Source organism: Bubalus kerabau, chromosome 4, assembly GCF_029407905.1.
Source record: "Bubalus kerabau isolate K-KA32 ecotype Philippines breed swamp buffalo chromosome 4, PCC_UOA_SB_1v2, whole genome shotgun sequence".
Taxonomy (NCBI): Eukaryota; Metazoa; Chordata; class Mammalia; order Artiodactyla; family Bovidae; genus Bubalus; species Bubalus kerabau.
The window spans coordinates 13,209,705-13,225,709 of NC_073627.1; the positions used below are offsets into that span (position 1 = coordinate 13,209,705).

At 59.1% G+C, this 16,005-nt stretch overlaps 2 protein-coding genes across 3 annotated transcripts; both read left to right on the forward strand.

Moving 5' to 3' along the window:
• The first annotated feature begins 1,216 nt into the window (after positions 1-1,216).
• Positions 1,217-5,674, forward strand: MRPL12 (mitochondrial ribosomal protein L12). Its single transcript, XM_055575370.1, has 5 exons — positions 1,217-1,475; positions 2,087-2,273; positions 2,447-2,530; positions 4,866-5,000; positions 5,098-5,674. The coding sequence occupies exons 1-5, from the start codon at positions 1,402-1,404 to the stop codon at positions 5,212-5,214; spliced, it is 597 nt and encodes a 198-aa protein (XP_055431345.1). The 5' UTR covers positions 1,217-1,401; the 3' UTR covers positions 5,215-5,674.
• A 121-nt stretch (positions 5,675-5,795) lies between these two features.
• SLC25A10 (solute carrier family 25 member 10) lies at positions 5,796-15,631 on the forward strand. Of its 2 annotated transcripts, none has more exons than XM_055575367.1 (11): positions 5,796-8,844; positions 10,765-10,884; positions 11,428-11,542; positions 11,622-11,670; positions 11,904-11,945; positions 12,761-12,804; positions 12,922-12,992; positions 13,235-13,327; positions 13,603-13,680; positions 14,216-14,272; positions 14,358-15,631. In XM_055575367.1, exons 1-11 carry the CDS (start codon positions 8,752-8,754, stop codon positions 14,457-14,459), a joined length of 864 nt encoding a protein of 287 aa, XP_055431342.1. In that variant the 5' UTR covers positions 5,796-8,751; the 3' UTR covers positions 14,460-15,631. The 2 variants fall into 2 exon arrangements, with proteins under 2 accessions (XP_055431342.1, XP_055431343.1); XM_055575368.1 differs by lacking the exon at positions 5,796-8,844 and adding an exon at positions 8,904-9,130.
• The last annotated feature ends 374 nt before the right edge of the window (positions 15,632-16,005 follow it).

A 16,005-nucleotide genomic window follows, 5' to 3' on the forward strand; every position in this document is an offset into this window, starting at 1 on the left:
GCCTAGCTCCACAGGAGTCTCAACTGGTGCACGCTACTCGGCCTTGAGATCGGTTGTCTTCCTCCCTGAGATTGAGCACCAAGGACCTGTGCCCTCTCCACCCAGCTGCGCTGACTCCTGGGAGGGGCGTGTGGGGCCTGGGCTCTAGTCTGAGTCGGCACTGTCAGAATTGTAGCCTAGAAGAAAATGTTTATGACAACATAGACTCACGGCCTCTCACATCCAGGGTTCAATACGTTTCATAAACTAAGTGTGCAAACCTCTTGGGTGACTCCCCTTGTTAGCTCTTCTATGAAGCAATGCAGTAGTGTAATGGGCTCAGAGCTCAGGTCAAAAGCCCGCCCAGGATCACAGATGCTGGGCAAAAGGAAGCCCAGCCTTCTTCGACCTAAAGTCAGGACTGTTATCCCTGGGCTCTTAGAAAATCACCTATGGTATCTAGGACAGAAGGAGAGCAGTATGTCCCCTGCTGCATTTAAGGAGCAAAGGCCCTAGGACCCGAAGGGCTGGGGACACCCCATGTGCCAGATATTTGGGAGCTGAACTAAGAGGCAAGAGTGCAGAGGATTCGGGCAGCTGGAGACAAGAGTCCAGGCTTACAAATTCTCCCAAGGACCCCATCCTCGACCCCTTCGGGCTCAATCACAACCCTTAGCAGACGCTGCAAGCAGAGTTTATAGCTCGCTGCGGGTCTGGTTCAGGCGGAGGGCGGTGGCTTCGCTACTGCGTCTGCCAGGACGGAAGGACCAAATGTGCTCCCGAGCTGGCCTGCAAGACATCCGTTTAGATACAGAAGGAGACGGAGGAGAAGACGGCCCAGAGGGCCGGGGAGCTCCCTCCCGCCAGGTGACCACAGGCCACGGGCGGCCGGGCCCCCAGAACGGACTTTAGGAGGAAGGGCACTAGGGATGCCCGGGCGTGCCCTGCGGCAGCGCAAACGTCATATGCCCGGACTCTGCTGCAGGTGTCACTGTGCCGTTCAACAGGGTCAGGTCCCTGCCCGTCGTCCCTAGTGTATCGAGGGCCCAGTCGGCTTCCCCGACTCGAACGAACCCTGGCGCCGGGTCTCAGCCTTCTCTCGGCTTCATTGGCCCCTCGGCGGGAAGGACCCAGATCAGCCGGCGTCGGGCCACCGCCCCCTCCACGAAGCTCTGCGCCTGCGCCACTCGTTCTCTTTTGCATAATCTCGCGGAGCGAGAGGAGACAAGTCGAGTTGAGGCTAGAGCGTCCTTCTCCAGCTTGTATGCGCGACTGTCCTGCAGGCTAGAACGTACTACCCAACTCTATGCTCGGTAGTCCTGGCGGCTAGAGTGTCCTCCCCAGCTCGTATGTCCGGTGGCCCCGGCGGCTAGAGTGTCCCGTCTACTAGGATCCGCGTGTGACCTTCTCTCCTGTGGAGCGATGCTGCCGTCGGCCACAAGCCTCCTACTGGGGCCGTGTCTCGGGCTTCGAGCCGCTGCGCTTCGCCTCGTCAGGTACTGCGGGCCGCTGAGGGCCGGGCAGGCTGGTAGTTTGGGGCCCTTGGCCCGGCACTGAGGGTGCACGTTGGGGCGGCGGCCGCGGGCTGGGGGCTTCCCCCGACTCGGCGAGTCCCTACGTGGTTGGTAGGCACGGGGCCTCCACTTAACGATCCCCTAACCTCACGGGCCGCCGATAGTTATGGGGTGGCCCCGGATGACCTTGGACCGGTCCGTGCTTTCCTCCGTGCCTCAGTTTCCCCGGCAGCACAGTGATGTGGTAGGACTCCCATGAGTTGATCTGGCGTTCTACAGCCAGGGACCGCAGGGTCTGAAAGTTTGCGCGGCAAAATGCATTCAGGTAATTGCTTTACGTCCATGGACTGGTAGAGTTCATCCAAACCGGAAACGTCGTGGGTAGCGTGTCTGCAAACAGTTATGTGGGTTTCCAAGGCCCTTTGAAGAATATATAAAATGGCCCGGAAATCCCTTTTGTTATCCACGCGGTCCCTGGAGTCTGAGAACCTGGGTTGGGACCAAGGAGCTAGATCTGAGCTAATGGCACCTACCTGCCTGGCCCATTTCCCCTGCCTGTGCTAGGCTGACGACTCTGTTCTAATGGGGTTCAGGCAACAGGTACCTCACGTCTGCGCTGTGCGGCTTATGAGATGCAGCAGCCATCGAAGGGGGGAGACCCTCACTGGCGCCCCCCTGGATAACGCCCCCAAGGAGTACCCGCCCAAGATCCAGCAGCTGGTCCAGGACATTGCCAGCCTCACGCTGCTGGAGATCTCCGACCTCAACGAGCTCCTGAAGGTATCAGTGCTCAGGCTGGGCAAGGAGCTCTGGGGCCTCTTGCTGGGATATTTGGGAGTTTGGTAAATTATCCAAAGTGTGCTCCATAAATGCAAGGACCTTGCCAGGCGTGTTCCTGAGCATGTCTGTGTGTGACAACCAGCTCCTGAAACTACCCTTCTTTGTCCCTGCAGAAAACACTGAAGATCCAAGATGTCGGGTTGATGCCAGTGGGTGGCATGGTGCCTGGGGCTGCCCCTGCCCCAACAGCCCCAGAGGTGAGCTCAGGCCAGGGCATAAAGCGGTGTTTCTCTGGTGTCCAGCTGATATCTTGCCTCACCTCACATGGCCAGGTTTCCCTCCTCATCCCTCATCTTGTTCCTGCATCAACCAGGCACAGCCTGCAGGTCTGTGCGCTTTCTGGCTGTGGGCACCCCTGCAGCCTCACTGGCATCTCCTCCCTGCCAAGACTGTGCAGGTTCCTGCCCATATGAAGACCATGTTTGTGGTGAAGGGGAAAAGCCAAAGGCGAGGAAACAAGAAAAAAAGAATTTGTATCAAACAGAAAGGGAAAAGAGTAAGGAAGAAGCTCTTAAGTGAGGGAAAGGGTTACAGTTTCAAGAAACGCTGCAGGGAAGGTGACTCTGAGGAAAGACTTGAGGAGCTAAGGATGAGAGTGAGGCAGAGGGATGGCAGGGCCATGGAAATCTCGGACTTATACACAAGGAGAAATAACATAATTATTGATATATGCATCTCCCAGTGTCAGAAATCATAAAGGTTTTGCCACATTTGCTTTACCTATTTGAAGCTTGAGACAGATTTCTGATCTCTTCTGCCTCGTGTGTCCCACCATCCATCTCTGAAAGCACCAGTGTTTCCTCACGTTACCAGGAGCTGTCTCAAGTGCAATTAGCAGGGTTTCCTACTCCAGCCTCTCCAAGTTTTGCTAATAGTTCCAGACTTTTTAAAATAGTTTTTTATTTATTAGTCTTAGTTGCGGCATGCAGGATCTTTTCTGTTGTAGAGGCAGGAGGGCTTTGTTGCCCCAAGCCATGCGGGATCTTAGTTCCCTGACCAGGAATCAAACCCTTGTCCTCTGCATTGGAAGGCATATTCTTTAACCACTGGACCACCAGGGAAGTTCCATTTCCAGACCCTTTTTTTTTTTTTTTTTTAATTTATTTTTGCTTTTGGTTGCACAGGGTCTTCGTTGCTGCTTGCAGGCTTTCTCTAGTTGTGGAGAGCGAGGGCTAGTCTTTAGTTGTGGTGCACTGGCCTTTCGTTGCAGTCACTTGTCTTGTTGGTGGAGCATAGGCTCTAGACCGCGGGCTTAGTAGTTGTGGCGTGTGGGCATAGTTATTCCAAAGCATGTGGAATCTTCCCTGACCAGGGATCAAACCCACGTGCCCTGCATTGGCAGGCGGGTTTTTATCCACTGTAGCACCAGGAACGTCCCAGACTTTAAAACAGTCAGTTTGCTGCCGCTGCTGCTGCTAAGTCACTTCAGTCGTGTCCGACTCTGTGCGACCCCAGAGACGGCAGCCCATTAGGCTCCGATGTCCTTGGGATTCTCCAGGCAAGAACACTGGAGTGGGTTGCCATTTCCTTCTCCAATGCATGAAAGTGAAGTCACTCAGTTGTGTCCAACTCTTCGCGACCCCATGGACTGCAGCCCACCAGGCTCCTCCATCCATGGGATTTTCCAGGCAAGAGTACTGGAGTCGGTGTGCCATTGCCTTCTCTGAAAACAGTCAGTTTATTCAAATCCAAATGAGGTCTCTGTGTTGCATTTGGTTGTTGGGTTTCTCAAGCCTCTTAAATCTGGGTGGCTGCCCTCAGCCCCCTTCCCCCAGCCATCACCTACTGAGGAAACCAGGTCAGGGGTCCTGTGGAGCGTCCCACATCCCACATGTGTCTGATAGTGCCACCAGTCTTGTCCACACTCCTCCCCACACTATGAACTGGAAGGTGACTATACAGGCTAAACACCTGGGGCAAGGAGAGAGAATTACTGTGTAACTTGTCTAAACTGGAGCGCTTTTAAGAATAAAGGGGGTGCTGTTAATAATTAGGCAGCAGACCCACAGTAGAACTGCCCCAGGCTGTTGGCCCATGTAGTCCCTGCTCTAGGCGTGCTGTGGCCTTCACCGCTGGAGCTCTGTCATGCCCAGTTGTCCCATTATTAGTCACCTGGTGGAGCTGAAGCTGGTTGTACATTTGTCATCAGTATGTAACCTTGGGCTTGCACTGCTTTTCTGAGTGTTATTTTATCTGCAGAGCGCTTATGGTGTCATTTTTCCTTGTCTCAAAAGTTACAATTTTTAAAGGACAAGGAAACTAGAGTGCTGGGTGGTGGGGGCAGAAGGTAGTTTTAGAGCAGCATCTGGAGAGATGGATTGGATTGGAATGGATTAGGCAAGGAGAGCACCCAGTTTGGCAGCCTGAGCCCGCTTGTCTCACTCTGGCCTCCTGGCAAAATCGTAGGCTTTGTCAGGCAGCCTGCCTGGGTCCTGCCTTTGGGTTACAGGACAGGGTAGCCTGGGAATGAATCTGCTTGCTTCACCCCGTCCTTTCTCACCTTGCCACCCATTTCCTCCCTCCCTCCCCCAGGCAGCAGAAGAAGACGTCCCCAAACAAAAAGAACGGACACATTTCACTGTCCGCCTGACAGAGGCAAAACCCGTGGACAAGGTAAAGCTGATCAAGGAGATCAAGAACTATGTCCAGGGCATCAACCTTGTCCAGGTGAGGTTCCATGTACCGCACAGCCCTCTCCCGCTGTCACTGACAGCTCTCTGGCTGGCCCAGGCCCAGGTTGGGTTCTGACTTTACTCTCTGGCAGGCAAAGAAGCTGGTGGAATCCCTGCCTCAGGAAATCAAAGCCAACGTGGCCAAGGCCGAGGCCGAGAAGATCAAGGCAGCCCTGGAGGCAGTGGGCGGCACCGTGGTTCTGGAGTAGCTGCCCAGGAGACTGTGGACAGGGTTCCCGGGCCCTGAGTGGGGCTCTGCCTGCTTTGCACCCAGCACCCAGGCTCAGTGGATGGAGCAGCCTTGGAGCAGAACTGGGCATCTGCACCACGAGGCCAACTCCGTTCTGGGACAAACGGATGGACCTGCTGAGATGGGGAGGAAGGGGCAGCCACTGACTCTGCAGCCCCAGGGAGAAGGACTCTAGAACCCACCAGGAGTGTACACGCCCCCCGTGGCCGCTGGGAAAAATGCATCGTGCAGGCCCTGTGTGTGGAGTCGTGCAGTGGGCTGTCCTCTGAGATCCGAACGCATGCCTGTCCTGCTTGTGGGGGTGGCAGCTCCTGCGTGGCTGGCACTAGATCTTCACCTGGGAGCTATGGGGGCGCCTTTGGAACTCCTTGTCTTTAAGTATTGGTGGTCTTTAACAGCAAATACAGACCTGGGCAGGTGAGAGTGAGGTGTGTACCATAGATAGGGCACAGGAGGCAGGAGGGTGTGCTTTGCAAGCCTATAGCAGTTGGGGGGCTGTCAGCTGCTCCCTTAGACGGGCTCAAGGAGCTTTTTCATAGAGCCAGGGGTTTGGTAAGAAGAGGTAACCTGGTGCCAGAGTGACGTTTACAGGTGGCAGTGACCACCCAAGCTTGCAGGCTCTGCCTAGTGCTCTCTTTTCTCCAAGGACCCTTGGCTTCCTTCTCCTGGGAAAGCGCCGTCACTGGCCCATGACAGGAGGCCCCTCGGGCTGAGGGCAGGCAGCTGCAGGGCTTTTTGAGTATCTACTCTGGGGAGGCCCATAATTCTGTGACTCATGGGGACCCACCCCGTCTGGCCTGGGTCTTCAGGTCCCACCTGGAGTTCCCTCCCTTGGTTTGTGGGACCACAAGGGGACACTCGGTCTGGGAGTGCTACCCTCTGGGTGAGATGGCTCAGGATAGGCCCAGGAGCTGCCAGGCTCCCAGATGGACGTGCCCAGCAACCCCCACACCACCTGGGGTCCTCCACAAGGACATGCTTCCAGCTGGCTGTCATTGCAGGAAGAATCCCAGGAGAGGGGAGGCGGCCCCCTGACTGGAGAGCCCCACTAGCCAAGCCTGGGGCCCGTGAAGTTAACAATTGGCCGGCAGCAGATCTCTGGGTGTGCCTTCACTTAGCAGAGGGGACAGCTGGCTACCTGGGGCTAAGTGTGGGCTGCTGATCTGCTGCCTTTTCCTAGGGGCAGGGAGTGGTCCAGGCTCAGGGACACCCCTCACCCCAGGCCTGTGTGGTCACACTCCACCTCCCGGCCTATGGGTGACCTTTAAAGGCCGCTTATCCTCTGAGCGCCTTCATCTTTTTCCAGGGCAGCTAGGGTGATGACATGGGCTCCCTTCACCCTACCCGCCAAGGAGGGGTCACTTTGTTCATGGTAGTATTGCTAAAGGTGTCTACCCGCGGGACCATCAAGCCCAACTCCTCCCGCATTGCTTACAACAGACAGGATGCTGCCATGGTGCCCCCACCTGACCGCAAAGCCCTGTCTGAAGGCGCTGAAGATCCTTGGCCTCCCCTTCCCAGGCAGCCCCCTGGCCCAGGCCTCTCGACCCTTCCAGCGCCCCCTGACCTGCTCCAGCCTGTGGTAGCTCTAAGGTGTCTCAGACCTGGAAATAGGTTGGGTGTGCCACTGGGGATCACCCTGGGTCCCTGAAGCCCACTTAGCCCTTAGGCCTGGTGTTGGGAGGTGGGTTTGCTAGGCATCCTGAGTTGCCCTGCTGGCACCCACAGAACTTAGAAGATCCCTTCAGAGCCTTGTAGGAGTTGGCCTTTGTGCAGGCTCATGAGATGATCACAGAGGACACAGCAATGGGAGAACCAGAGCTGGTCATGTGCTTCTCACACCATAGACACCCCCCACCTCCTCCTCCCTGCCAATTCCAGGGACCCTGACATATGCCAGGCCACCCACATGGCTGCATCCTCCCTGTCCAGAAACTAAGAGAAAGTGTAAATGCTGCAGCACAGACACCAGGTCCCAAAACAGGCCTGGCCTGGCAGCCAAGCCAAGCCGTTGCCCAAAGTCCCCATCCCTTCGGATTTATGCACAAGTGTTTGGGATCCTTTTGAAAATTGGATCTTTTTGAGTTCCTTTGCAAAATCCACCTTTTTCTAAAAAGGGTGCCCCTCTCTTGGGGCATTCCTGTTTTTCCCAGGATTTCTCCCATACTTCCAACTGCCTTTTCAGCACATCTCTACCACTGGCCCCATCCCAGGCTCCTTGGCAATATTGGGCTGGAAATCTCTGTAGCCAGCTGTTCACCCTCCCAACTGATGACCGAGCGCAGAGGCCTCCTGTGGTTCTAGAAGGCATTTTCCCTAGTTTCCAGGAAGCCGCTTTAGGCGAATAGCAGGGTTTGCTCTGGCAACTTTTGCCTCCGACAGAGAATCCCTGTGTGCTTAGGCTGGGCTGGACTTCTTATTCCTGGTGCCTGGTGGGTCCGGGGCCAAGATTTGCTTCTCTGGTGCCCCTCACCCTTCTCCCTTGGGGTGGGGGCTGCAGTGGCTAAGCTGGGACAGCAGGACCTTTACTAGGCCCCATTACATGGGGCCTTTACTAGTGCAGGGGTCTCTGACTCTGCCTCCCCTGAGATCCATGGGGCCCCGTCCAAAAGCGGCCCTGGGGACCCAGATTTCTCTGCCCCGCAGGCGCGCCTTCTGGCCAGCAGCGCACCCGCGCTTCCAGTTTGCTGGGAGGACAGTTTGTTGACTACCGCCTCCCAGGAGCCTGAGCCCTCACGCCCAGAATCCCCATCCTGTTCCGCCTCAGGGTAGCTGCCTGGGGGCTGTCTGGTCAGAGCTAGCCTAAGGCTGGGGGTTCGGGAGGGATGGGTAGGCGGGGCGGCTAGTCTCCGAATTGCCTGTAATCCGCAGGTTGTAATCCGTGGAGGTTTTCCGCTGCCTGCGCCGCGTGGGTGGGAAGCCGGGTGCAAGTTCCGGGCCGCGGCAGGGGCAGGGCGCTTATGGGAGGAAGGCCTCTAGGAGGGGTAGGCTGGCCGAGCGCCCAGGCTACTCGGGCCGTGACCTTTGCAGACATGCCTTAGGCGCCGGGGCCGCCCCGCGGGCTGACCGGCGCAGGATAAGGGAGGCCGCAGGTCCCTGAGAGGAACGAGGAAGGTCCACCTAGCAGGCTTCCTGCGGAGGTCCGGCCAGTGGGGGGGTCCCACTGAGCGGCCTCCACTGGGGCGGCTCGCTGGGGCCCACCGCTTTAGCCTACCGAGCCGCGGCCGCTTTAAGGCTCGGGACCCACCCTCGGACTTGGGGGCGGGGTCTGCGAAACCCCGCCCGTTAGCTCCCGCCCCCGGGCCGCGCGGGTGCATTGGTTGTCGGCGGCGAGGGCGTCCGGCGAACCTTTGAACGCGCGGCGGGCGGCTACGAGGACCGGGCCGGGGTTCGGTACCTGCTGGAGCGGGGCCGGGCCAGCGTCTGGGTTTCACAGGCTGGGTCGGGGCCGGTACCTGCGCTCCTTGGCAGCGGCGGCGGCGGCGGCGCCCGGGCCATGGCGGATGAGGCGCGCGTGTCGCGCTGGTACTTCGGTGGGCTGGCGTCATGCGGGGCCGCCTGCTGCACGCACCCGCTGGACCTGCTCAAGGTGAGCACGGCTGTGGGGAGGGCCTCGGGCCGGGCTGTCGCCCCCGCCCGGAGGCTCTGCGTGGAACGGGCGGCAGAGATGCCCCTTGGCCCCCGCTCTGCTACCTGTGTGACCTTGGGTTGGTCTCCCTCCCAGCTCTCCTGAGGGTAGTTCTCAGTGAGCGCAGCTGTCGGCACCCCGGCAGGACCACGCGCTCCCTCTGCCTAGTGGGTGCCCAACAAACACACTGGTAGACGGAGGAGGGATGTGGCCGGCACCCCGGCTTTGGGCTGCTTCCTCCTGGGAGGTAGGTGAGCATCTGGAAGCCATGATCCCAGCCTGCGTGCAGGTCCTGCCCAATGAGGGTGATTGTTTCTTCCATCGAGAAGCAATCACACTCTTTCTACATTTTTTTTTTTTAATGCCTATGGGGCAGAATAAGACAGTTTCCCTTGTCTCTGAGGCAGACCAGTTTTTTGCTCCTTTCTCACCACAAACAACAAAGAAAGGCCAGAAACTCAAAGCATATTTTGGCAAGTGGGCCCTGGGCCACAGTACCTGGGCTGTGGTCTTGCGGAGGCTATTGGCAAGAGTGGTCACTTGGCCATCCCCTTCCGTATTCCCACCCAGAGCAGCCTGAAACCCATGCTGGCCCCCTTGGAAGGATTGGCACCTTTGTCTTGGGCTGATCCAACCATCCCTCAAGCTTCAGCCTGGCCACCAGGAAAGGCAGGATTAGTAGACATTGGGGGTGGAGCTGAAACTGGCAGCCCCTCCAGCATTTCAGAGACCTGGGAGAGTCCTCTGTGGCTCCTGGTAGCCGCCAGGGCCTGTGACGTGGCCTGGCCCAGCAGGGCCAGGTATTAAGGTGCTTTGGGTCTGTAGGAAGAGGAAACCTTTCTCCTGCACGCTTTGTTTTACTTTCTGCCCATGCAGGTCCCTGTGCCCTCCCCCACCTCCCCCATCACAGGCCCTGGAGGGTCAGACTGACTGTCGGCCTGGGAGGTAGAAACAGCTTTCAAGGACTCTTGGAGCCTTCCCTGGCCCCAGGCCAGCCTTTTCCCGTGTTCAAGTCTCCTTTGGGCGTCACTGCCCCTTGCCCTACCCCCAGGTGTTATTTTGCTGCAGCACACTTAGCGTGGGGGTGGGAGTCTGGGAGGTGGCTGGCCACAGGAATGTGGCCGCCCTCTGGCCCAGGGAGCACATGGCCTTGGGCTGGGCTGTAGCAGGCAGTGTGGGCAGCCATAGAGGCCTCCAGCCGAGGAGGCCCTGGCCAGAGTTTTTAATCTCTCGGCATTGTCTTTGGAAAAAAAAGTATCTTAAAGCTCCTTGATCTCTGCCTTTGCCCCTCGTCTTGGCTGAACCCTCACAGTGGCTTGCCTGCATGGGGTGCTGCTGCGTGGCCACCCTGCCCCCAGACTCTAGGTTCCCAGCTCACAGCCAAGAGAGACTAAGGCAGCAGAGTCAGTAACTTGCCCCAGCGTGTCCGGTCAGGACGTGTAGGACCTGAGATTGTGATGCAAGAATGGACTCCGAAGTGCTCCTCCCCCTGGGTGCCCCACGGAGCTCCACCCACCTCTCCTGAGTCTCCCCTGTTTCCTCAGGACATCTCTGAGTCCCCTAATTCTGTCCCCCTTGGGAGGCTACCACGTGGGGCTCTGGAGTCTCCCAGTGTCCTCATCTAAAGGACGGGGCTGATGACTCCGCCCCAGGGCAGCTGGAATTGAGCTCCCATATTGGCTGGCGTTGTCTCCTGTGAGGTGATCGAGTGGAACAGAGCTTGGCGCCAGACGCCCCAGCTGGTGCCTTAGGAGGCCTCAGTTTCCTGTCTCTCAGCACAGGCGCTGGTAGCACTTGCGAAAAAGGGCTTCAGAGCAGAGCTGGCTGGGGCAGGCTCCAGGCGGGGTGCGGCTCTGAGCGGTGGGAACCCGTCCCCCACAGGTGCACCTGCAGACGCAGCAGGAGGTGAAGCTGCGCATGACGGGCATGGCGCTGCAGGTGGTGCGCTCTGACGGCGTCCTGGCACTCTACAACGGGCTGAGCGCCTCCCTGTGCAGACAGGTACCTCTGGGGGGCCCCATCTCCCAGGGTAGTGGGTGGGTGGAGGCTCATGGCCAGCGATCCCTTAGGTCTTGATCCCAGAGCCCACTCTCAGCCCACGGAGGCGGAGGGGTCGCTGGCCTCCCTCCTGCCCACCATAGGTGCCCTTTGGGCCTGGAAGTTACTCTCTCATTCTCAAGACTGCTTACAAGGACAGAACTACAAGACCTGGGGGGCCAGCAACCACCCGGGGTGGGCACAGGGCATGGCTTCTGCCTTGCACAGAGTTGGCTCAGCACAGCTGGCCCGAGATCTCCACCTACAGGTGGGGAAACTGAGGCTTGCAGGGACATGATAGGGGATGAGCAGGGGTGGGGCCTGGACTCAGTCAGCCCCAGGTGTTTTAAACGGCTCAGCTGCTTGCTGGCTGTGTGGCCTCTGGAAGGTTCCTGGGTGTCCCTGTGGCCCACATGGTGATGTCCGTGCACCGGAGGGCCAAGGATGTGGGGGTGCCCAGCGCCATCCTTCCTTCTGGACCCTCTGAGCTGGGCCCCTTCTCCCCAGATGACCTACTCCCTGACTCGGTTTGCCATCTATGAGACCGTGCGGGACCAGGTGACCAAGGGCAGTGAGGGCCCCCTGCCCTTCTACAAGAAGGTCTTGCTGGGCTCCATCAGCGGTGAGCAGCTGGGAGGGAGGGGGTGGTGCAGGTGAGGCAGGAGGCATTGCCAGTGGTCACGTGTTGGCTGTTGTGCCAGGTTGCATCGGCGGCTTTGTGGGGACCCCTGCGGACATGGTCAACGTCAGGTCAGTGCGGCCCTGAGGCCAGGGTCTTGCTGTCCCCCAGCGGGGCCAGGTTGGCTCACTAGGGTCTCAGTGTGTTCAGCCTAAAACGTGTCACTCAGATCTTGGGGTCCGCGGTGCAGGAGGGTGGTGCTGAGCCTGTGGTGGGGCAGCCCCGGGTGGGGCCAGCTGCTCACTCCTGCTAGGGCCTGTGGGGTGTCTGGCCCTGCCCCCTTGAACTCTCTGCTTGTTTTCAGGATGCAGAATGACATGAAGCTGCCCCAGAATCAGCGCCGAAAGTGAGTCGCATGGTGTGCCCAGGGGTTTGGGGGCCAGGGCTGAGAAGACCCCTGAGTAGCTCTGAGGGACCCAGTGGGGACTCCTACAGGCCACCACACCTGTGGGGTCACGTGGAGCAATGGGGTAGCTGGTGGATGTTGGAATCATACATCGTGAGGGGGTTTCCAGCATCTCTGGGTCCTACCGCTGTGGAGCCGGACTGGGAGGTGGGCAGAGGCTGGTCACTCTTTGCTCCCTCTTGCACCTGCACATGCTTCCCGGAGGGTAAGCTAGAAGCTTATGTGGTCTTCAAAAGGGTTTGGGAGCTGGGAGGTTGTTTTTGTGATAAAACATCATATTGTGTGAGATCTGAGACACCGTGGGTTCTGAGACCCTGTTTATGGACAGACACTGTAGTTAAACCCTGGGTGCCAGCATCAGCCAATTCAGGGAGAAGTGTGGCCCCAGGCGATCCCATTGTCCGCTCTCTGGCCGGAGCATAGGCCGTGGGGAGGGCAGACTGAGTAGGTTGGGAAGGGGACCTGGCAGGGCGTCCCATCCTCCTGCCCTCGGTAACAGCCTGCAGACATGACCAGCCTCGGAGCTGGCAGGCCCCCCAGCGAGGGGGTTTTCCTGTGGAACCCGGGGGATCTTTAGGCCCTGAGGTCCCCTGAGCAGTGAGACCACTCTGAGCTCTCAGAAAAGGCTGATGTCCTCTGGCCCTGTGATGCTTTGGGTTCCTCCTGGCCTGTGATGGGGGCATGGCTCTTCGTGGGGAGGATCTTCCTGTGGGAGCCTGTGGTCAGGGAGAGCCTCACTCTCTGTCCCTTGGCAGCTATGCCCATGCCCTGGACGGCCTGTACCGTGTGGCCCGAGAAGGTAAGACAGGAGGTGGAGGCCTGGGACAGCCTCCAGGTGGGACCCAGTAGCGGGCCTTGGGGGAGTCTAGGGGGGTGCTTCGGGCTGGGCACCCAACCTCTCCTCTTCCCCCGACAGAGGGTCTGAAGAAGCTGTTCTCAGGCGCAACCATGGCGTCCAGTCGAGGGATGTTGGTCACCGTGGGCCAGGTAGGATTTTGGCTTGGGGTGGCACTCTCAGGCAGCATCCGGGGCTCAGGGGCCCGGAAGGCAGCGGGCACTAACACACGTGGGGCTCAGGCAGGTCTGGGCCTCGTCTGTCCGCCCCCGTATGATGTCTGTAGATGACCCACAGAGCAGGTACTTGGTCAGTCCAGTTGGTGTCGTTGCAGGCCCCATCTGCTTTCCCCTGGGTTGTCCCTCGTGTCCTGACCATCCCCATTTCCTAACAGCTGTCCTGCTATGATCAAGCCAAGCAGCTGGTCCTCAGCACGGGCTACTTGTCTGACAGCATCTTCACTCACTTTATTGCCAGCTTCATTGCCGTGAGTAGTGGGGGGTCCCTGACCAGCCTTGGCAGCTGGGGGCACCTGGGCGGAGCAAGGGCTCAGAATGGTGGGAGGCTTTGGTGAGGGTGGTGGCTGCCCCTCTCGGGCTCTGCATTAGTGAGAGGAGCCCACGGATCCCCAGAGCCCAGGCTAGGACTGTTCGTGTTGTCCCCATGGCCCTGGGGACACCTCCTGGGGGTCCAGACGGGCCTGCGGAGGGGAGGTAAGGGGTGCCCTCCTGGCTGACCCATTGGTGACAACTTGCCTTCCAGGGTGGATGTGCCACATTCCTGTGCCAGCCCCTGGATGTGCTGAAGACCCGGCTGATGAATGCCAAGGGCGAGTATCGGGTGAGTGGGCTTCCCACCCTGCTGCTGCCGGGTGAGCCTGTGTCCCTGGGCCGGGGTGCAGACAAAGCTGTGTCCCGCCCAGTTGCCCAGGCCGCCTGGGCCCCGAGTGTATTTTTAAGTCAGGTTCTTTGACATGGTAACAGAGGCAGCCTGGTCTTAGCAGGGTGGCAGGTCCAGCGCCTGGGGCCAAGCACCTGTCCGGGGCTCCCTCCATTACGCATGGTATCTTCTGTGTCTGTGGCAGCCGCCCAAGAACTATGGGTGCCTGGCGGGTCAGCCTGGCCCTGGTGTGCTTTTAAATTCTAGTTCTGCCTGGCTAACGGGCGAGGGCAGCCCTTGACCTTTGTGCCCACCAGCCCTACTCCCCGTGTTAACCTTTCAACTTTCGGGCCTGCTGCTCTGTACGCTTACGCCCACTATCAGTGTGACCAGCTACTGGCAGTGGTGGTGGGGGAGGGGGATAAGGTGGAGGGGGTTCCTGCCTTTTGAGAAGCAGCTTTCCATTTTATTTCATTATTTGGTGTTTTTTTTGCAGGGTGTTCTGCACTGCGCCATGGAGACAGCGAAGCTGGGGCCGCTGGCCTTTTACAAGGTTTGGGGCCGGGGGAGTGCAGGGGGTGTAGGGGAGGGGCTCTCCCTCCAGGGCTGTCTTCATGCTCCCCTCCTTTCTCCCGCAGGGCCTCGTGCCTGCCGGTATCCGCCTCATGCCCCACACCGTGCTCACATTCGTGTTTCTGGAACAGCTTCGCAAGCACTTTGGCATCAAAGTGCCGTCCTGATGTGGCGGTGGGAGCAGCTGGGTCACGCCCAGCCCCCTGCGCCAGTTTATTCCAGAGTGCCAGAGGGTTGGCAGCTGAGCACTGCCCTGAGCCCAGCACCTGCCCACTGTGCTCCAGCCCCCTCCTCCCTGGCCCAGGACCCCCACCCCAGCCTGCCTGGCCAGCCCAGTGACCGTTGCCCCCTCCGAGCTGCTGGCTTCACCTCCACCTCCCGCTGCCACCACTGACTCTCCCTGCGCACAGCAGTGACTCTCAGAGGGTGTAGGCCCCGGGTTGGGTGTTCTCTCCCCAGGTAGGCAGTTAACCCTGGAGTTGGGAGGGGTGGGCTGGCCAGACTTTTACAGTCTGGGGTCTCCAGTCCCTGAAGTCTCTTCCTTTCACGAAGCCCAGGACCCCCAGCAGCTCCCACTGAGGACCCGGGTGGCGGAGTAGGGGGTGTGAACCCCCAGCACCACCCATCGAATGGTGTGTACACTTGCACTTTCATCCCAGCAGAGGGACCATAGCTTTCATGACGTTCTTTAAGGCAGCTGCGCCCCACAGCTGCCAGGTCAGGGCAGAATGAGCACCCAGGAGGAAGGGCCTGCGTGTGACCCTCGGGCACCCCACCCACCCCTCCTGGTCCAGCCCACCCCCACTGGCTTTAACAAGTGAAAGTGAAAGTTGCTCAGTCATGTCCGACTCTTTGTGACCCCATGGACTGTCCAGTCCATGGAATTCTCCAGGCCAGAATGCTGGAGTGGGTAACCGTTCTCTTCTCCAGGGCATCTTCCCAACCCAGGGATTGAACCAGGTCTTCTGCATTGCAGGCATATTCTTTACCAGCTGAGCCACCAGGGAAGCCCAGCTTTAAACAATTAGTTTCACCAAAACCTTTCAGCGCCAGGAGGCGGCTTCTGTCTTCGGGGCTGTGCAGCGACCCCTCCCGGCTCCCTGAGCAGGAGTGGCACGTCCACGGGGGCTGACTGCACAGCGGTCACCTGCAAGGTCTCCAGGAGCTGGTCAGCCAAAATGCCCAAAGCAGCCTGCAAATGAGGCTGGGGGCTGCATCTGTCAGCCTCCCCCAGTCACGTGGGCACTGTGCCTCTACCCCACACCCCCAGCAAGTGGCCAGCAGTCAGTCCCACATTGCCCTGCAGGGATGTTAATAAAGGACGGTGAAGTGCTGAGTCTGGTTCTGCATCCAGGCCCCTAACTAGTCTGCCTTGCGGTCAGGGCCTATGAGATCCTCCTTTGCACCTTCCAAAGAGGGCTCTAGGGTTTATGGAGGGGCAGGGTCCAAAGCAGGGGAGAAGCCACAGCTCTGACTGGATACACTGGGATGGCCTGTGGGCAGAGGGCTGGGGGAAGAGCAGGGCATGGGGCTGGTTGAGGGACTCGTCAGTGTTGTGGTCCTGGATCCAGGTCACCGTGGACCCGCCACCCAGGGCTGCCCCTTCCCAGCAGGCACCGGCCACTACAAGCCCCCCGAGACAGTTCCTGTGGCGGGGGCAGGGGGGTGGTGCTGCAGCCTGGTCTCCCTGGAGGTGGCCCCTTGAGTCAGAGC